At 38.4% G+C, this 21,192-nt stretch overlaps 2 protein-coding genes across 3 annotated transcripts in view; one reads left to right on the top strand and one right to left on the bottom strand.

Annotated features, from left to right (window-relative positions):
* The window catches only part of LOC123838265 (olfactory receptor 6B2), a 79,101-nt gene that overhangs the window by 8,743 nt on the left and 49,166 nt on the right, over positions 1-21,192 (top strand). The gene's annotated exons all lie outside the window — the stretch shown is intronic.
* On the bottom strand, positions 10,320-11,270 carry LOC123838264 (olfactory receptor 9S13-like). The gene has a single exon (XM_045867304.1). It carries the CDS (start codon positions 11,268-11,270, stop codon positions 10,320-10,322), a length of 951 nt encoding a protein of 316 aa, XP_045723260.1.

Below are 21,192 nucleotides of genomic sequence, written 5' to 3'. Positions count from 1 at the left end.
CATTTATAAAAGGAGGTATGCAGATGACCAGTGGCCACCTGAAAAGATGCTCAACGTCATCGATCAGGGTGATGGTGATGGGATGTGATCTCACACTTGCTTGAATGGCCAGAGTCTGAAATAACAACTGCAGATGTCAGAGGTCCTCAAGGTGAGTAGGAGAGGGAGAGGAGAGTGGCCTGGGTGTGTGCAGGGTTTGGGGGCAGGACCCTGCTGGTGGGCATGTCAGGTCTGCCACCTTGGGCAGTGGCTTGGAAGTGCCTTAGAAAGCTAAGTGTGCATCTCCCCTAGAGACCATTGGTCTGCAAGCTGCACCTTCAGGCATTTGCCCAAGAGAGATGAGTACATGTGTGCACCAAAAGGAAGAAAGAGACTTGTTCAAGAGTATTTAGCAGCCTTATCACCATGGCCACCAACTGGACCCTGACCCAAGTGTGCTCAGCAGTGAGAACGGATGCAGGTGGACAGCAGCATGGTGCTGAGAGGAAGCAGCCAGACACAGAGGAATCCGTAATTAGGACTCCGTTCATATGAAGTCCTGGGGCAGCACAGCTCATCCACGGGGATGCAGGTTAGATGATGGAGGGGGTGGGGTGGGATTGACTGGGAATGACGGGTGACATTTCTGTGGGGATGGAATTTTCTTTCTTGTCTGCAGGTGGTAGTTACATGGTTGCATTTAATTATCAGTACCCGTCAAACTGAACACTTAGGTCTGTGCAGTTGATTATACATCAGTTGCCCGTCAGTAATGTTTTTAAAGGGCAGTGTATTAGTCTGCTCGGGCAGCCATGACAAAGCACCTCAAGCGTGTGGCGGCTTCAACAACAGAAACTTATTTTCTCAGTCTGGAGGCAGGACGTCCAAGATCAAGGTGTTGCCAGGGCTGGTTTCTGCTGAGACTGCTCTCCTTGGCGTGCAGATGGTGGTCTCCTCGTATCCTCACGTGGCCTCGTCCCCATGAGTGCCTGGTGTCTCCTCCTCCTCCTGTAAGAACATCAGGCCTATGGGCCTGGGGACCCACTCTTAGACCTCCTTTAACTTCAGCTGTATCCTCAAAGGCCTTGTTTCCAAACACAGTCACATAAGGGTGTTGGGCTTCAACCTGTGAACTTTGGGGAGGATCAATTCAGTTCATAACAAAGAGAGTTTTTAAAAAGGAAAAGGTGGAGCCCCACCCATGCTAAATAAGAGGGAGTTGTCATCATCACAGCTTGCTTTGGAAGGCCGTGCTGTTTTGAGTCCATTCTTAGGAATGTTAACAAGGAACACGTGTGGGTCCTAGTTGTCTGGCATGGAATCACCATGGCAGGAAGGAACACTTTATTAATTAAGGAATTCGCCTCTGCCTGTGCTTCTGTCCCAAGAGTTGCTTGCTAACCAAGGGTATTGCCGTCAATTGCAGATCAGAGGAAAGATGGTCATCCAACCAAATCTGGGTCTGGTCGCTTTTTCCTCTCACCCCTAGAAGCAAAATGCAAGGAACTTGTTGAATCCTAGAACTGTGTTCTATGGAGAGATGTGGACATTTAAGGAAAGAGAAAGAAAACAAATAGATTTATAATTTTGCCCTGTTCCAGATGTCTGTATTCAGAACCTAAAGAAGAAAAGAAGCTGCCCTTGTTCTAGTCAGCAGGCAGAAAACCAAGAATTTTCAAGAGGTTATTTCCTTGTAAGCAACTTTTTTGCCATGTAGTTTACATACAGTTCAATGCACCCATTTTAAGAGTATAGGTGATTTTTTTTAAAGATTTTTTATTTATTTATTTAACAGAGATAGAGAGCATAAGTAGGCAGAGTGGCAGACAGAGGGAGTGGGAGAAGCAGGCTGTCCGCCGAGCAGGGAGCCCGATGCAGGGCTCGATCCCAGCACCCTGGGATCATGACCTGAGCCGAAGGCAGCCACTTACTGACTGAGCCACCCAGGTGCCCCAAGAGTATAGGTGATGTTTTGGCGAATGTATGTATCCATGTAACTCTTGTCACATTCAAGATACAGGACTTTTCATTATCCCCAAACCCAAAACATCCCCTCCTACTCCTCTAGTCAAACCCCCCCACCTGCAACGTCTGACCTGCTTTCTGTAAATACAGCAAAGTTGTGCAATTCTAGCATCTCATACAAATACATTCATACTCTTTTGCATCTAGTATATGTTTCTGAGATGATATTTTCAAGACTCATCCATGCTGATATGTGTATCAGCAGTTCATTCCTTATTGCTGAATACTCTGCCATTGTAGGGATCTACCGTAACTTTTTAGCCACTCATCTGCAACAGACATTTTTATTGTTTTCAGTTTTTTGATACTGTGAATAAAGTTGGAATTGGCATTATGTACAAGTCTTTTTGCAGATATGTGTCCATTTCTCTTGGTTAAATATTTAATTTATTTAATACAAATAAGAGGAGTAGATACACAGGGAGTAGAACTGCAGGGTCATATTGGAAACGTATGTTTGGCTTTACAGGAATCTGGTAAACGCTTTTCCAAGGTGGTTGTATAAGTGTACATCTCCAGTGGTGATATAAAGTTCCAGTGATTCCACAGACTCTCCAGCACTTAACATTGTCAGAATTTTACATATAGCCATGCAAGTGAATGTGTAATAGTAACTATCACATTGTGGTCTTGATTTCTGTTTCCCTTATGACTCATGATGGTGAGTATTGGCCATCTGTATATCTTCTTTGGTATAGTATCTATTAGAATGTTTGTCTCCCTGTTTTTGGAGGGTGCTTGTTATCATTGATTTTTGAGAGTTCTTTTTTAAAAAGATTTTATTTATTTATTTGACAGAGAGAGAGTGAGCACACAAGCAGGGGGAGTGGGAGAGGGAGAAGCAGGCTCCCCACGGAGCAGGGAGCCCGATGTGGGGCTCCATCCCAGGACCCTGGGATCATGACCTGAGCTGAAGGCAGACGCTTAACTGAGCCACCTAGGCGCCCCATTTTTGAGAGTTCTTTATATAGTTTGCATACAAGTCTACAAGTCCTTTGCCACACCCACCTCCCTATCTGCAACCCTCAGTTTGTTTCTTGGAGTCAAGTGTCTCTCATGGTTTGTCTTCCTCTCTTATTTCTTCCCATTCAGTTTTCCCTCTGTTCCCCTATTGTCCTCTGCACTATTCCTTACATTCCACATATGAGTGAAACCATATGATAATTGTCTTTCTCCAATTGACTTAATTCATTTAGCATAATACCCTCCAGTTCCATCCATGTCGATGTAAATGGTAGGTATTCATCCTTTCTGATGGCTGAGTAATATTCCATTGTATATATGAACCACATCTTCTTTATCCATTCATCTGTTGAAGGACATCTCAGCTCCTTCTACAGTTTGGCTACTGTGGACATTGCTGCTATGCACATTGGGGTGCAGGTGCCCCTTCTTTTTACTACATCTGTATCTTTGGGGTAAGTACCTAGTAGTGCAGTTGATGGGTTGTAGGGTAGCTCTATTTTTAACTTTTTGAGGAACCTCCATACTGTTTTCCAGCGTAGCTGTACCAACTTGCATTCCCACCAACAGTGTAAGAGGGTTCCCCTTTCTCCACATCCTTGCCAACATTTGTTATTTCCTGTCTTGTTCATTTTAGCCATTCTAACTGGTGTGAGATGATATCTCATTGTGATTTTGATTTGTATTTCCCTGATGCCAAGTGATGTGGAGCATTTTCTCATGTGTCTGTTGGCCATTTGTATGTCTTCTTTTGAGAAATGTCTGTTCATGTCTTCTGCCCATTTCTTGACTGGATTCTTTGTCTTTGGGTGTTGAGTTTGGTAAGTTCTTTATAGATCTTGGATACCACCCTTTATCTGTAATGTCATTTGCAAATATCTTCTCCCATTCCGTGGGTTGACTGTTTCCTTTGCTGTGCAGAAGCTTTTTATCTTGATGAAGTCCCAATAGTTCATTTTCGATTTTGTTTCCCTTGCCTTCAGAGATGTGTCTTGCAAGAAGTTGGTGCGGCTGAGGTCAAAGAGGTTACTGCCTGTGTTCTCCTCTAGGATTTTGATGGATTCCTGTCTCACATTTAGGTCTTTCATCCATTTTGAGTTTATCTTTGTTTATGGTGTAAGAGAATGGCCCAGTTTCATTCTTCTGCATGTGGCTGTCCAATTTTCCCAGCACCACTTATTGACGAGACTGTCTTTTTTTCCATTGGATATTCTTTTCTGCTTTGTCAAAGATTAGTTGACCATAGAGTTGAGAGTCCCTTTCTGGGGTCTCTATTCTGTTCCCATTGATCTATGTGTCTGTTTTTGTGCCAGTACTATGCTGTCTTGATGATTACAACTCTGTAAGATAGCTTGAGGTCAGGCGTTGTGATGCCTCTAGTTTTGGTTTTCTTTTTCAACCTTCCTCTGGCAATTCAGGGTCTTTTGTGGTTCCATACAAATTTTAGGATTGTTTGTTCCAGCTCTGTGAAAAATGTCGATGGTATTTTGAAAGGGATTCCATTGAATGTGTAGATTGCTCTGGGTAGCACAGATGTTTTAATGATACTTTTTCTTCCAATCCATGAGCATGGAATGTCTTTCCATTTTTTTGTGTCTTCCTCAGTTTCTTTCATAAGTGTTCTGTAGTTTTTCGAGTACAGATCCTTTACCTCTTTGGTTAGGTTTATTCCTAGGTATCTTGTGGTTTTTGGTGCAATTATAAATGGGATCAATTCCTTAATTTCTTTCTTCAGCATTATTGTTAGTGTATAGAAATGCAACTGGGGCGCCTGGGTGGCTCAGTCATTAAGCGTCTGCCTTCGGCTCAGGTCATGGTCCCGGGGCCCTGGGATCGAGTCCCACATCGGGCTCCCTGCTTGGCGGGAAGCCTGCTTCTCCCTCTCCCACTCCCCCTGCTTGTGTTCCTGCTCTCGCTATCTCTCTCTCTGTCAAATAAATAAATAAAATCTTAAGAAAAAAAAAAAAGAAATGCAACTGATTTCTGTGCATTGATTTTATATCCTGCCATGTTGCTGAATTGCTGTATGAGTTCTAGCAGTTTTTGGGGTGGAGTCTTTTAGGTTTTCCACATAAAGTAGCATGTCATCTGTGAAGAGTGAGAGTTTGACTTCTTTGCTAATTTGAATGCCTTTTATTTCTTTTTGTTTTCTGGTTGCTGAGGCTAGGACTTCTAGTACTATGTTGATCAGTAGTGGTCTATAAATTTTAGAATTAGCTCATCAGTATCTTTAAAAAGTCTATTGGGGTTTTGATCAGGTTTACACTGAATCTTTAGATCAAATGTGGGTGAATGGATATCTTAACAGTATAGAACATTCCAATTCATGAACACAGTTTATCTCTTCATTTATTTAGACTTTCTGTAATTTTTTAAATCAGTCTTTATAATTTTATACAAAGTATCTTCCACTTATTTTGTTAGATTTATACTGAAATATTCCATTTCTATGATGCTATTGTAAATGGTACTTTTAAAATTTCAAAATCCAACTGTTTATTGCTAATCTATAGAAATAGTATTGATTTTGTATTCTGACTTTGTACCCTGAGACTTTGCTAAACCTATTTATTGTTCTAGAGGATACTTTGTAGATTCCTTGAAAGTTTCCATATAACTGGCGTTATCTACTAATGTTAAACAGGCCCCAGTGACCCAGAAACTTTAGTTTACTGGCATAGTTGGAACACAAATCCATGCTTATGATCATCAAAAGACATGCAAAAGATTGCTCATAGCAGTTTGAGTTGTGATAGCCTCCAAGTTGGAACAACTCAAATGTCCATCAACAGTAGAGAGGATACATAAGTTGTGTGTTTATGTAATAACATACTATGCCAGTAGTGGGGAAGAGTGAACCTCTGCAACATGCAACAGCAGGGAGGACTTTCACAGGCATGACACTGAGCCAAATAAGCCAGACAAAAGAGGACATCTATCTATGGCAGTGTGTATTCCATTTTTATAGTGTTCAAAAGCAGAAGAAACTGATTTATGTTATTAGAGATCAGAATGGTTGTCACCCTAGGAGCAGGGTATTAATTGGGAAGGGGTACAAATCGGCCCCTTTGGTTCTGAAAATGTTTCAATCTTGGCATGGGTGGTGGTTTCACGGGGATTTTCACATGGGAGAATCACTAAGCTGCACATGTAGTATTTTGTGTTATGGATGGGGGGTGGATGAGATTGAAGGGTCTCATTTGGAGACAGTAACCTCAGAGATCACTGAGTGGGCGGCAAATGGACCCTGGAGAGATGAGGGGCAAAAACAGCCCCCTGGGGGCACCAGCATTTAAATGACATGAAAGAGAGGGACCAACACATGTGTCTGGGTAGGAATTATCAAAAGTATTTGGAAAGAACAGGGATTGCCACGTGCCTCAGATATTGAAGGAGGAGGTGCTGTCAAAGAAGAAAGAGGTAGCAGTACCCAAATCCACTCAGGTCGTCGCTGATAAGGACCAGAAACTGTCCATTAGACTCAGTGGCACTGTCAGCAGTTAGATGTAGTGCTGGGTGCAGAGGCCTGATTGCAAAGGGATGCAGGATAGCACAAGTAGAGACAGTGAGTGCAGAGTCTGGGTTTAAAAAACGTTCATGGGGAGTGAGTGAGAGATATAAGCAGGCCCAGAGATGTCTGGGCTAAAGGGAAGGGTGAGAGATCTCTGGACAGGTTTGAAGCCTGAAGAGAAAGAGTCAGGAAAGAGAAAGGTCAAAATTAAATGAGAGAGAGAATGGTTGTTGGCAGAGAGTCCCTAAAGGAGCCCAGAGGAGTGGACGTGGTAGAATTCCAAACCCAGTATAGGGTTCAGCCTTGAGCAGGATGGGGACAATTCATCCTGGGAAGATGGAGGGAGTAAGTAAAGATGGGAGTGCCTGATGGCCCCATGTTTTTAGTGAAGATCACGATGAACCACTTTGCTGATGGTGAGGCAGTTTGGGTGACTCAGTTCAATTCAGCAAACATTCAGCATCTACCAGATGCCATGAGCAGGGGCTACAGAGACAGCTGAGATGTGATCTCTGTACTTGAGACAGGTGTACATGTATGCACATGCCACACACACACACACACACACACACACAGTTGCCATTCATGTAACATGGGAGATGCACTGGTAGAAGTATCCACAGTGGAGGGAAGTCATGCAAGAAGAGTACATAGATCTGTCCTGGACTTGATGCTGGGACTGTGCTGGGGAAGGGCAGTGGCAAACAAGATAGAGGTGTAGCCAGCAAGCTAGGAAGGAGGTTCACTCTAGGCACCATTGCAGGCTTGTTATAAGAGGAACACTGGCTTCCTGGGACAAGAGAGGGACCATGATTGCCCAGAGAGTGTTCCAACATGGCCAGACTTCTCTGGGCTTGGTCTTATAAGCCTCACCATAAGGCTCACCCCTCTCTGATAGATGCCCTTTCCAGGGGCTCGGATAAACTGCATGGTCAGAGGCTGGAGCAGCAGTGATTTGCTGAGAAGCCATGGTGGGCAGTGGGACCATGGAACAGGCCAAGGGGCTGAGAGCCAGAAATGTCAGGGCCTCTGCCTAGGGTCCATTTATCATTCAACCTGGTGTGCTCTTGATTGTGGGAGAGTTCTAGGTAAGAAAGGCACATTCCTTCTAATTTTGTTCTAATTTTTCATGTCGCTTTGGTTATTCTTATAGCTGGTTTCTACATAGAAATTTTAGAATCATTTGTCCAGCACTATAAAAAAAAATCATGTTAAAAGCAAGACAGCATTGGAGCACCTGGGTGACTCAGTTGGTTAAGTGTCTGACTCTTGGTTTCAGCTCAGTCATGATCTCAGGGTTGTGAGATCAAGCCCTGTGTTGGGCTCCATGCTCAGCGGGGAGATCTCCCTCTCCCCTCTGCCCCTCCCCCTGCTTGCACTCTCTCTCTCTCTTGCTCGCTCACTCTAAAATAAACAAAAGGAGTCAGAGAGCATAATGGCTATGTTGCATAATAAGAATCTTTATGTTAAAACTTCTCATCCATGAACATGGTATAGATTTCCATTTACTCAGTTCTTTTATATATTTCAATAACATTTAAAATTGTATTTCTAAATATATTGCACATTATTTCTTATATTTATTCATATATACTGAAGAGCTTATATTATGATATTTTACTTTTTAAATATTCAACAATACATTATAAAATAGCACAAGAATAGACAGCCCAATGGGACACAATAAGACTCGGAAATACACCAACATATATCGGGACACTTGGTTTATGACAAAGGTGACACTACATAGCAGTGGGGGAAAAACATATATATATATATATATATATATATTTTTTTTTTTTTTTAAAAAGGTCGGTAGGATAACCATATAAAAAAAAGAAACAACCCCTATATCACAAAAACCATAAAAAAGTTATTTCCATGTGAATTATATATACTAACATAAAAGACTGGGGAAGAAAACTTCTACTAGGTAACATAGAGAAATATCTTTTTGGATCTAGTATGGGCAGTGATTCTTTAAACATGCTCAGAATGAAGTAATCATGAAAGAGATGACTGATAAACTAACTTTACTAAGTAAATTTAAGAACTTCTGTCAATAGAGAAATTTTTTTAATCAATAGAAGTGCAAATGTGGAAGCCACAAAGAAGGAGAAGATGTTTGCAAATCATATAACTGGTGAAGGGTTCATGTCCAGAATATAGACAAAATTTCTACAGCCAGTATGAAAAAGAAAAACAATACAGTAGAAAACTGAGAAAAACATATATACTTCCCCAAGAGGACATCCAAATTGTTGCTAAATATATGAAAATCTGATTAACCCATTGGCCATTGGAGAAATGAAAATGAAAGCCACAATGATATGTGGCTATCTACCCACCAGAATGACTAAAATTGATAAGACAGACAATATAGCGTCTGGTGATGATGTGCAGCAACAGGAACTCTCAGGCACTATTTTTGGGAACAAAGATTGCTGTAACATTTTTGGAAAACTTGAGTTATCCAAAAAGATAAAAATTCCACTCCTAAGTATGCCCAAAGGAATTAATTCACAGCAAAAGCAAAACAAAACGAAACAAAACAAAACAAAAAACAAACAAAAAAATTATATAAGTATTTCATAACAGCATTATTTTAAAAGACAATAACTGGAAACAACCCAAGGGTTCATCAACAGTAAGATGGACAAATTATGGTATCTTCATTTAATGAAATTTATATAGGAATGAAAATTAAAGAACTGCTACAATACACAATCATAAGGATTAATTTCACAAAGAGTATTAGCAAAAAAAAAAAAAAAAGCCACAAAAGAAGAAAAATTGTGTGGTTCTATTCATAGGAAGTTCACAGCAGGCAAAACTAACCTGTGTGTTAGAGGGAGGATAGGTGTTAACCTTGCAGGTCACTGACTAGAAGGAGGCAGGGGTATTGTGGAAACTGGGTAGGTTTCTTTCTTGACCTGGGTGATGGTGATCTCCCCGAGTGGATATGATTTGATATTTTTTCTGTAGATGCATAAAAATTATATCTGTTTATACTTCATGTCTCCCATTCTGTGACTAGAAAGGTGGATGTCACAGCTGGATCTCTGGGTCATTTTTTCTACTAACAGTGTCTTCCATGCCCTTGGTGTCATGAAGCAAAGCCCAAGGGATCTCCTTCCCCTGAATGAAACCAATGCATTTGCCTCAGACCACCAACCTGGCTTCTCTGTGAGAGAGGCCCTATCGTCAGACCTGAACCACTCCAGCCAAGCCTATTCCTAATGACACCAAAACCACCATGGGGAATGGCTTAGCCATGTATTACATTATTATTTTAGACAGATCTCTCTGGCAATGGTATTGAGGATGGCAGCCCATTTATGAGAGGTAAATGCTCATGTCTGGCCAAGAGGAGACAGCAAGGCCCTGCCTCTGGAGGACAGGAGGGTGAAGGTACAGTGTTTAAGACATTTTTTTCTTCCAAGTTTGATCAAGATGCACAAACATCTGACTTCTCTCCCACTAAATCTCATGGATGGCCCAGAGAACCATGGTAAGTAATAGGCAGAAAACCCACCCCTGCCTTGATGCCGAGTGATTGCTCTGCCTAGTCTTCATGTGATTCAAGTCCCTGCTCCTTCTCTGAACATTTAGAGTTTTGGATGAAGAACATCCTTATTTGTCTATGCATTTCCCACTTAGTAAACATCTGGTCCATTAAATGCTTTCAAGCAACATTGATTGAAAGAGTAAATGAATGAGTTTCTTAACATATCCAATTCCATCTGGAATTGGAAGAGGTTTGAGGAGGTCCTCATAGTTCAGTGTCTCTCTGAGGCTTCCATCCAGCCTGCAGAACACACTCTTTCCTCCACCACATCCTTCACATGGCTGTGTATTTCTGGCCCAGCCTCCACAGGGCCTCCTTCACATCCTTGTTTCGCAAACTGTAGATGAGGGGATTGAGCATTGGGATGACCAGCGTGTAGAAGACAGAGACCACCTTGCCCTGCTCCATGGATTCAATTGCTCCTGGCTGGGCATACATGACAAAGACAGTCCCAACAAAGAGAGTCACTGCAGCCATGTGGGAGCCACAGGTGGAGAAGACCTTGCGTCTCCCAGCTCCTGAGTGCATCCTCAGGATGGTCACTGTGATGTAGCCATAGGAGATGAGGACCACAAATGTCACACCTACAATGATGATCCCACAGATACCAAACAAGAGAAGTTCATTGATGGCCGTGTTGCCACAGGCGAGCTGAAGCAGGGGCGGAACATCACAGAAGAAGTGGTTGATATGATTGGAGCTGCAGAATGGGAGGCGGAATGTGAAGCTGGTCTGCACAACAGAGTTGAGGCAGCCTCCACAGTAGGTGCCCAGAACCAGGCGAGTGCAGGCAGAATGGCACATAGTGATGGGGTAGCGCAAGGGGCTGCAGATGGCCATGAAGCGATCATAGGCCATGACACCCAGGAGGAAGCCTTCAGTGGTGACCAGTAGAGAGAAAAAGAATAGCTGGGTGGCACAGCCTGCAAAGGTGATGACCTTGGATGGGGAAAAGGAGTTGACCAGGGCATTGGGGGTGATGACAGATGAGTAGCACAAATCCAGGAAGGAGAGGTTCTTGAGGAAGAAGTACATTGGGGAGTGCAGGTGGGCATCCAGGGTGATAACCATGATCATGGTGAGGTTCCCCAACACAGTCATCATGTACAGGGCCAGGAACACAGCAAAGAGCATGGCCTGGGTCCCCAGGCCACCCTCAAATCCCTCCAGCACAAAATCTTGAAAGTAGACCATGGAGAGGTTTCCACTTCTGTGGGGTGGCATAAGCCTCAGTCCTCACCAGGGAAATTACAGCTCCAGTATTGGCAGACTAAGTAGGTCAAGCTAAACTTCCTACTGAAGACTGTTAAGAAAAGATAAACAACAACAAAAACAAAATCTGATTGAAGGTATAAGAGAGTTAATGATTTAGTAAAAAATTACTAAACAAAACTCAAGATAAAAACAGAGGCCCAGGGATTTCATTACTGAGAGTTTCTTTTTCCCTTGAGACATAAGCCAATTTTGAAAAGGAGTCTGAGAGGCCAGGTGGCTAAGCAGTGAGGTTTTTCCTGTCTTGCAGAGCTAATGCTGACAGTGATTGGTTACTAGGAATCACCCAGGATGCACCATAAGAGTGATATAAATAAGGAGTAGGTAGGCAGCTCTGCTTCTGACCATTTCAATCACTGAAATTGTACTAAGATGTGATCTGAGTAATAGTGTCTCTGACACCTTGCAAAAATAAACATCTCAAGAGGAAGACACATTATTCTAGACCTCAGTATTATCCATAAAAGTTTTGTGTATATACTGCCAGACACACAATTCAAAAATTGAGGAATTCCTGCAATATGAATTAAAATAACAGAAATAATAGGAAAACCCAAAGAAGTTTCAGATTTTGGAGTTAACACACACACAAGTAATGAATCATTGAACATTATATCAAAAACTAGTACTATATGTTGGCTAATTGAATTTAAATTAAGAAAATTAAAGTTATGTTTAAAGGATAAAATATGAGACTAAGAATTTTAGCAGAAATGTGGAAGTGATAAAGAGAATAATATGTAACTTTTAAAAAAATACAATGACTAAAATAAGAACTCAGTGAATGAATTTTACCAATTAGAAATAGCTAAAGAGAAAATCCGTGAACTAGAATACAGATCAGTAGAAAATATTCAGAGTGAAGCATTAAGAAAAAAAGGATAGAAAAATCAGAAATGAAGGTTAGAGACTGAAGACATAGAGACAAACATAGTATGAATTCCTAAAAAAAAGAGGAAGGAGATAAATAGGCTGAATCAGAACTTGAAGAGATAATGGCCAAGTATTATCTCAAACCAATGAAAGTTATTATTCTACAGATTCATTAACCCTACAAAATCAAAGCAGGATTTATACAAAGAATACCACAATTAGACATATCAATAAAAATATTTAGAACCAAAATAAAGAAAAGAATATTAAAAGCAGCCTGAGAAAGAAGACATAATCACTTCAAGGGCGCCTGGGTGGTGCAGTTAAGCTTCCAACTCTTGGTTTTGGCTCAGTCGTGATCTCAGGATTGTGAGATTGGGCCCCATGGCGGACATGCACTCAGCATGGAGTCTGCTTGAGACTCTTTCTTCCTCTCCCACTGCCCCTCCCCCCAAAATAAATAAATAAACTTTTTTTTTTTTTAAAGAAGACATAGTTGCTTCAAAGTATCAACTTTAGAAGTAAGACTGACAATTGGCTTACAAGATTAAAAATGATGGAAACCAAAGTAAAAGGAATTATATTTTCCTTTGTTCAAAGAAAACGATTACCAACTAGGATTCTACATCTACCCAAAATATCCTTCAAGAGTCAAAGTGAATTTAGCAATAATAGTTTAAGACTTCAATACTCCACTTGCAATAATGAATAGAACAACAAAACTAAATATCAGCAAGGAAATAATGAATTTGAACAATATTATAAACCAAATAGACCTAACAGGCATATGTAGAACACACTGTATCCAACAATAGGAGAATACATTCTTCTCCAGTGCACCATATGATAGACCATATGTTAGTTCACAAAGCAAGTCTCAATAAATTTTAGAAGATTTAAATTATACTAAGAATGTTCTCCAAACAAAATGAAATGAAATCACAAATCAACAACATAAGGCAATTTGGAAAACTTACAAATATGTGGAAGCTAAACAACACATTTTTAAATCACCAATGATAAAAGAAGAAATCATGATGGAAACTATAAAGTATTTTAAGATAAATGAAAATGGGAACACAACATACCAAAACTTAGGAGATGCAATGAAAGAAGGACTCTCAGAAATTTATAGCTATAAACACCAACATTAAAAAAGGATCTCAAATCAATAATTTAACTTTCCATCTTAGAAAAGAAAGTAGAAAAAGAACACAAAACTAAGCTCAAAGTAAATAGAAGGAATGAAATAAAGATTAGAGAAGAGATCAATGAATTAGAGAAGAGTAAAATAATGCAGAAAATCAATGACACTAAAAGTTGGTTCTTTGAAAAGTTTAACAAACTTGACAAACTTTTAGCTAGATTGACCAAGAAAAAAGAAGACTTAAATTTCTAAAATCAGGAATGAAAGCAGAGATGTGACTTCTGACCTTACAGAAATAAAAAGTATTGTAAGAACATATTAGAACAATTGGATGCCACATGTTAGCTAACCTAGAAGAAATGAACAAATTCCTGGAAACACACAAACTAACATAACTGACTCAGGGAGAAATAGAAAACTTAGAAGACGTATAGCAAACAGATTGAGTCAGTAGTCAAAAAACTTTCCAACAAAGAAAAGCTGAGGACCAGATCGTTTCACTGGTGACTTTTACCAAATTTTTAAAGAATTAACACCAGTACATCTCAAACTCTAAAAAAGAGGATACGAGAAAACACTTCTAATTCATTTCATAAGGTCTGTATTGTTTTAACACTAAACTGAGACAAAGATACTGCAAGAAAATGAAGCTACAGATAAATATCTCTTATGAATATAGATACAAAAATCCTTAACAAAATACTAGCAAGCTAAATTCAGAAGACCATTAAAGGGATTATACAGCATAACAAAGTGAGAATTATCCCAGGAATGCAAGGGTGGATCAATATACAAAAATCATTCAATATAATACACCACACAAATGGAATTAAGGGGAAAAAACACATGATCATCTCAGTAGATACAGAAAAACTACAAAACATTGCTGAAAGAAATGAAAGAAGACCTACATAAATGTAAAGGTATCCCACTTTCATGGACTGGAAGACTTAATAATGTCAAGATGCAGTATTCCCCAAATTTACGTACAGATTCAATGCAATCCTTTCAAATTTCCAATTGCCCCCCCCCCTTTTTTTGGCAGAAATTGACCCTAAATAGCCGAAACAATATTTAAAAAGAACACAGTAGGAGAACTAACACTTCCTGATTTCAAAAACTTACTAAGAAGCAGAACAGTGTTGTGCTTGCACAAGGATAGACATAGACCAATGGAACAGAATTGAGAATCCAGAAATAAAATCACACATCTGCAATTTTCAATGAGGCGACCAGGGGCACCATTCAATAGTAAAAAATAATCTTGGGTGTTGGGAAAACTGAATATCCACATGCGAAAGAATGCATTAAAAGCTTTTACAACACGTATAAAAATTAACTCAAAATGGACAAAGACCTAAATGCAAGTGCTAAAACTATAAAAATATTAGAGTAGAAAGAGACATCAGTGTAAATTATTGGGACTTGGGATTAGTCAGCAGTTTCTTAAATATGACATCAAAGCGCAAACAACAAAATAGAAAAACTAAAAATAAAATAGACAAATTGAACTTCATCAAAATTAAAATCTTGTGCATCAAAGGACACTATCAAGAAGATGAAAACAAAACCCATATCATGGGAGAAAATATCAACAAATTATAAATCTAATAAAGGATCTAGAAATATACAGAACTCTTCCGACTCAGCAAGAAAAAGACGGACAAATTTTAAAATGGGCAAAGGACTTGCATGGACATTTCTCCAAAGAAAATATACAACTGGCCAATAAGTATAAGAGAATATGTTCAATGTCATTAGTCATTAGGGAAATGTGGATCCACTATGAGATACCACTTTGCTCATTAGAATGGCTACATTTTTTTTTTAAAGACAGAGAAGAACAAGTGTTGGTGAGAATTTGGGAAAATTAGAACCCTTATACACTACCGGTACAAATATAAGAGTGGTGCAGCCTCTGTAGAAAATAGTCTTGCCATTTCTCAGAAAGTTAGACATAGAGTTCTCATATGACCCACCATAATCCACATGTAGGTATTTGCCCAAGAGAATTGACAATATATGTTCACATAAAAGCCTGTACACAAATGTTCATAATAGCAATATTCCTAATCACCAAAAAGTGGATGCAGGCCAAATGTCCATCAAATGATGAATAGATAAATAAAATGTGAAATATTCATACAGTGGAACAATATTCAGCCATAAAAGAAAGTTCTTTTTTTTTTTTAGAAAGAGAGCGAGTGCACAAGCAAGTGGGGGGAAGGGCAGAGGAAGAGAAAGGGAGAGGGAGAATCTTAAGCAGGCTCCATGCCCAGCGTGGAGTCCAACACAGGGCTCGATCTCACAACCCTGAGGTCATGACCTGAGCCGAAATCAAGAGTCAGATGCTTAACTGACTGAGCCACCCAGGCGCCCCAAAATAAATAAAGTTCGAATACAAGATACAACATGGATGAGCCTTGAAAACAATATGCTAAATAAATGAAGCTTGACACAAAAGACTTCATGTTCTATAATTCCATTTATATAAAACGTGCAGAACAGGGACAGAAGGGCATTTGTTTTTGCCAAAATATGGTTGGGGAGGAGGGAAGGGAGAGTGCTGATGGGTACAGGGTTTCTTTGTGTGATGAAACTATTCTGGAACCAGAGAGGGGTTATGGTTGAACAACACTGTGGATATAATAAAAAATGAAACACCACACTTATTTGTAGTTTGAACTGGTAAAATTGTGACTTTTATATCATGTGAGAATTGTTCCTTAATTTAAAATGTTAAAAATAAAAAAATAATGAAGGTGAAAATAACAACTTTCACCAGCATTTTAAACTGAGAATTTAATTGAAACACATTAAATATGTTAAAAATCTGTGCGTCATGATAGTGGAAAAAAACCCTTCATTGGCTACCTTTGGAGGATGATGCTGAGGGAATCCACACAGTGACCTTCACAGTGATGAAATAATTGTTTAGGGGGATTTTCCCTATGTATAATAGTGCAACTAATAAATGAAGAATGAATGACAGAATTTGAATATTATCATCTTATAAACCCCTAGTGAAATAATGAATTTAGGTAAGATTACTAATGACCACTAATATTACAAAACAAGAGATTCAGCCAGGTGGACTTCTCAGTGGAAATACACACAACACTTATGAAATATTCCTGCCAAAAAATCAATCGTGAATCAGACTGAGACTCTAGACCTACCAGTTTACAGGAAATATAAGGAGCAAAAGAATATGCTAATCAACACTACAGGAATGTGATTAGCAAAATTTGTGCCGTGAGAAGCTTTGCAGGATAAACGACCTGTTTTCTTCAAGAAATAAGTTGGAAGTAATAATTTTGAAATGGAAATAGAGGGACAGACAGCCAGTGAATTAGAGACTTAGGAGACATCAACAAAACACAATGTATGGACCTCACTGAATCCCGTTTCAAAACAAAATGTAAAAGAAAAATGAGTCAATCAGGACAATTAAAACACTAAATGGAAATTTTATAATATTAAGAAGTAATTGTTAATTGTTTTATGAATAATAGTAACATTAAAGTTGTCTTTCTGTTAAAAGTCCTCACCATTTAGAGGGATTAGATATGATTGGCTCTAAGTTGATAATTATTGAAGTTGGTTGGTGCAAATAGGTAATCCATTACTACTCTAGTTTTGTATATGTGTGTTTGAGAACATCCATAATAAAAAGAGGCGTACATCTAAAAATAAAGTAAAACTAATCAGAGAGAATTTGTAGACACACACAGGAGAAAAGCAGAGGGTGACCTTCAGGTAGCAGGAGACTGACCCATGGCAGGTTAAAAATGCAGAGAGTAAAATACACCACAACAAAGATAGGTAATTTGGGAGGAAATAAGTAGAGTTAAAAGGGTTTCCCCATTGTTCAGAAAGTCAATAAAAATACTAATGTCAGTTGTGTTAAGTCAAAAATGCAAGTGTAATTTGTTTGCAACCACTAAAAAAAAGGCAAAAAGAGTAAACAAATGTAAAATTTCCAAGCTAATATAAAGAAAAAGTGGTACATGTTGTGATGCGCACTGGGTGTTATGAGTAACTAATGAATCTTTGAACACTACATCAAAAACTAATGATGCACTATACAGTGGCTAACTGAATATAATAATAAGAAAATAATCAATAAATGATTATTTTAAACAAAAAAGAAAAAATGGAATAATACTTTTTTCATGAATGTGAAAAAAGGGAGAAAAGAGAAAAATAAATAGGCAAGAGAGAAAAGCACCAAAGAACACCGTATGCATAAAGCCTAAATATGTCAGTATTATATGAAGGACTAAAGTGTATTGAATAACATAAATGGAATAAAGTTTCCAGTGAAAAGATGTGTACTAGTAGACAGGCTGAAGAAACAAAACTTAGCCATATGTTATATAAGAGATATAAAAAGCAAACAAAGTGTTGAAAATAAAAATGATGGAAACATACACAGCAAACTAACATTTCAGAAAAACAAAAAACAAAAAACCACCCAAACCACACAACACTAGAGTTGCTATACTAATCCCAAAGCAGACTTCAAGACGGAAGCACCAACTGACAAGAGGACACTTCATAGTGATGATGAAACATTTGGTTCACCCAGAAGACAGGCAACCATCTTTAATGTGTAAGCACCTGACCACAGAGCCTCAGTATAAACAAAGGAAAAATGGCACTTAAAAGAGAAAAATACAAATCCACAGTTATGTAAGAGATTTTAACGCCCTTTCTTGGAACTGATTAAACAATCATACAAAATGTCAAACTGGATATGGAATGTTTAGGCAGTAAAATTAGTGAACATAACTTAATGGAACACAGCATCCAACAGCAGGATGTACATTTTCTTTTCTTTTTTTTAAAAAAAGTTTTTATTTAAATTCCAATTAGTTAATATATGGTGTAATATTAGTTTCAGGTGTACAATATAGTGGTTCAACACTTCCATACATCACCCTGTACTCATCACAACAAGTATATTCCTTCGTCCCCATCACCTCACTCACCCATCCCCCCCAGCCCCTCTGGTACCATCAGTTTGTTCTCTATAGTTAGAATCTTTTCTGGTTTGCCTCTCTCCTTTTTCCCCCTATGTTTATTTGTTTTGTTTCTTAAATTCCACATATGAGTGAGATCATATTATATTTGTCTTTCTCTGACTGACTTATTTCACTTAGCATAATACCCTCTATATCCACCCATGTTGTTGCAAATGGCAAGACTTCATTCTTTTTATGGCTCAGTAATATTCCATGGTATGTATATATACCACATCTTCTTTATCCATTCATCAGAGGATGTACATGATTTTCAAGTTTACAAAGAACATACTCACACATGGACTATATTCTGGACACAGAGTAGCTTTCAACAAATTTCGAAGGACTGAAGGTGTATAAAATATATTTGTGTGCAATTTAAATTAAACCAAAAGTAAATCACAAATAGAACATTTAAAAATCCTCATGTATTTTTTAACTTAAAAAGTACTTCTAAGTAAGCCACAGGTCTAAACAATAATTTTGAAATTTAAAAATTGCATAAGATGAGTAACAAAAATAGTACCTTGGATACATCTAAGTCTGTGTTTAAAGGGAAATTTATAGGTTTAAATCCATATGTTAGAAAGAAGAAAAGCAGGATATCAGTATTCATCTGAAAATATTATAAAAAGAATAGTGAATGAAATCCCAAGAAAATACAAGGGAAGAAAATAATGAACAAAATTTATTAAATAGGAAACAGATATACACCAGAGAGATGTTATACCAAAAGGTGATTATTTGAGAAGATTGATCGAATGACAGGACTGCTGAGGGATGAAGGAGAAAAGGCAGAAATTACTGATGTCAGGAATGAAAGAAGGATATCACTGACATCCTAAAAACACAGAGTGGATCATGACAGAATGTTCTCATAATCTTGAAATGTTGATGAAATTGGCAAACTACTAGAAAGGTATCACCCACCACAACTGACCCCCAAGAAGTAGAAGATCTGACAGTTCCATAGTTACTGAGAAATGTAACATATACTTTAAAATCTTTTCATGAAAAAGATTCCAGGACCGGATGGCTTTACTTGTGAAAGTAAATAGTTCTACCAAATATGACCAAATCTATCAAAATACTTAATCTTACACAAAATCTTCAAAAGAATAGAAGAGGGACAATTTTCCATGCTATTTTATGAGGCATGCATAATCTTAATGCCAAAATCTGAAAAGGACATTATAATAAAGAAGTATGCAAGATCTATAAAGAACTTCTCAAACTCAACACCCAAAAAACAAATAATCAAGTCAGAAAATGGGCAGAAGACATGAAAAGACACTTCTCTGAAGAAGACATACAAATGGCTAACAGACACATGAAAAAAATGTTCATCATCATTAGCCATCAGGGAAATTCAAACCAAAACCACATTGAGATACCACCTTACACCAGTTAGAATGACAAAAATTGACAGGGAAAGAAACAACAAATGTTGGAGAGGTTGTGGAGAAAGGGGAACCCTCCTACATTGTTGGTGGGAATGAAAGTTGGTACAGCCACTTTGGAAAACTGTGTGGAGGTTCCTCAAAAAATTAAAAATAGAGCTACCCTATGACCCAGCAATTGCACTCCTGGGTATTTACCCCAAAGACACAGATGTAGTGAAAAGAAGGGCCATATGCACCCCAATGTTAATAGCAGCAATGTCTGCAATAGCCAAACTGTGGAAAGAGCCTAGATGCCCTTCAACAGATGAATGGATAAAGAAGATGTGGTCCATATATACAATGGAATACTACTCAGCCATCAGAAAGGATGAACACCCCACTTTTACATCAACATGGATGGGACTAGAGGAGATTATGCTAAGTGAAATAAGTCAAGCAGAGAAAGTCAATTATCATATGGTTTCACTTATTTGTGGAACATAAGGAATAGCATGGAGGACATTAGGAGAAGGAAGGGAAAAATGAAGGGGGGGGTGGAAATCGGAGGGAGAGATGAACCATGAGAGACTATGGACTCTGAGAAACAAACAGGGTTTTAGAGGAGAGGGGGGTGGGAGAATTGGTTAGCCCAGTGATGGGTATTAAGGAGGGCACATAGTGCATGGAGCACTGGGTGTTATACGAAAACAATGAATCATGGATCACCACATCAAAAACTAATGATGTAATGTATGGTGATTAAGATAACATAATAAAAAAAATCACAAAAAAACCCTAATGATATATTTTATGGTGACTAACATAACATAATAAAATTTAAAAAAAATTTTAAAAAGTATGCTATTCTCAGTCATAAGTATATGAGCAAATTTACTAAACAAAATCTAATTAAGTAATATATAAAAACTATAGTATGTCCACAACCAAGTTGTCTGTATTCAAGGGATGCAAGATTAATATTCAGAAATCAATGCACTTCACCACTGTAACAGAATAAAGAGGAAAATCATATAATCTCAATAGATGCAGAAAAAGCACTTGAAAAAAATCAATATTTGATTAGAAGAGGCCCTGATAAAGAGTAGCTATGAAAGGCTAATAGCACACATATTCACGGTGAAATATTGAAAACTTTCCATTGAAACAGGAGCAAGACAAGGTTGCTGCTCTGGCATTTCCATTCAACATTGTTCTGGGCATGCCAGTCAGCACAGAAAGGTGAGACAGAGAATAGTAATCATAAGGCTCAGAGAGAAAGAATAAAAAACTATCATTGATAACAGATGGTATTATTGTGTACATAGAAGACCTACGTTAAGCTACAGATAAATTATGAACATCACTATATGAATTTAGAAGACTTGCTAAATACAGCATCATATATAAAATTAATATTTCCATGGACCAATAGAAAACAGCTAGAA

The sequence above is a fragment of the Mirounga angustirostris genome, unplaced genomic scaffold, assembly GCF_029215605.1.
Source record: "Mirounga angustirostris isolate CCGP_5_RB_7025 unplaced genomic scaffold, mMirAng1.0.hap1 SCAF_3, whole genome shotgun sequence".
NCBI classification, from domain to species: Eukaryota; Metazoa; Chordata; class Mammalia; order Carnivora; family Phocidae; genus Mirounga; species Mirounga angustirostris.
This window is presented reverse-complemented; position numbering and strand designations above follow the sequence as displayed.

Coding starts and splice junctions, on each gene's coding strand:
- LOC123838264 (XM_045867304.1), bottom strand. CDS start 11,270: ATGCCACCCCACAGAAGTGGAAACCTCTCCATGGTCTACTTTCAAGAT.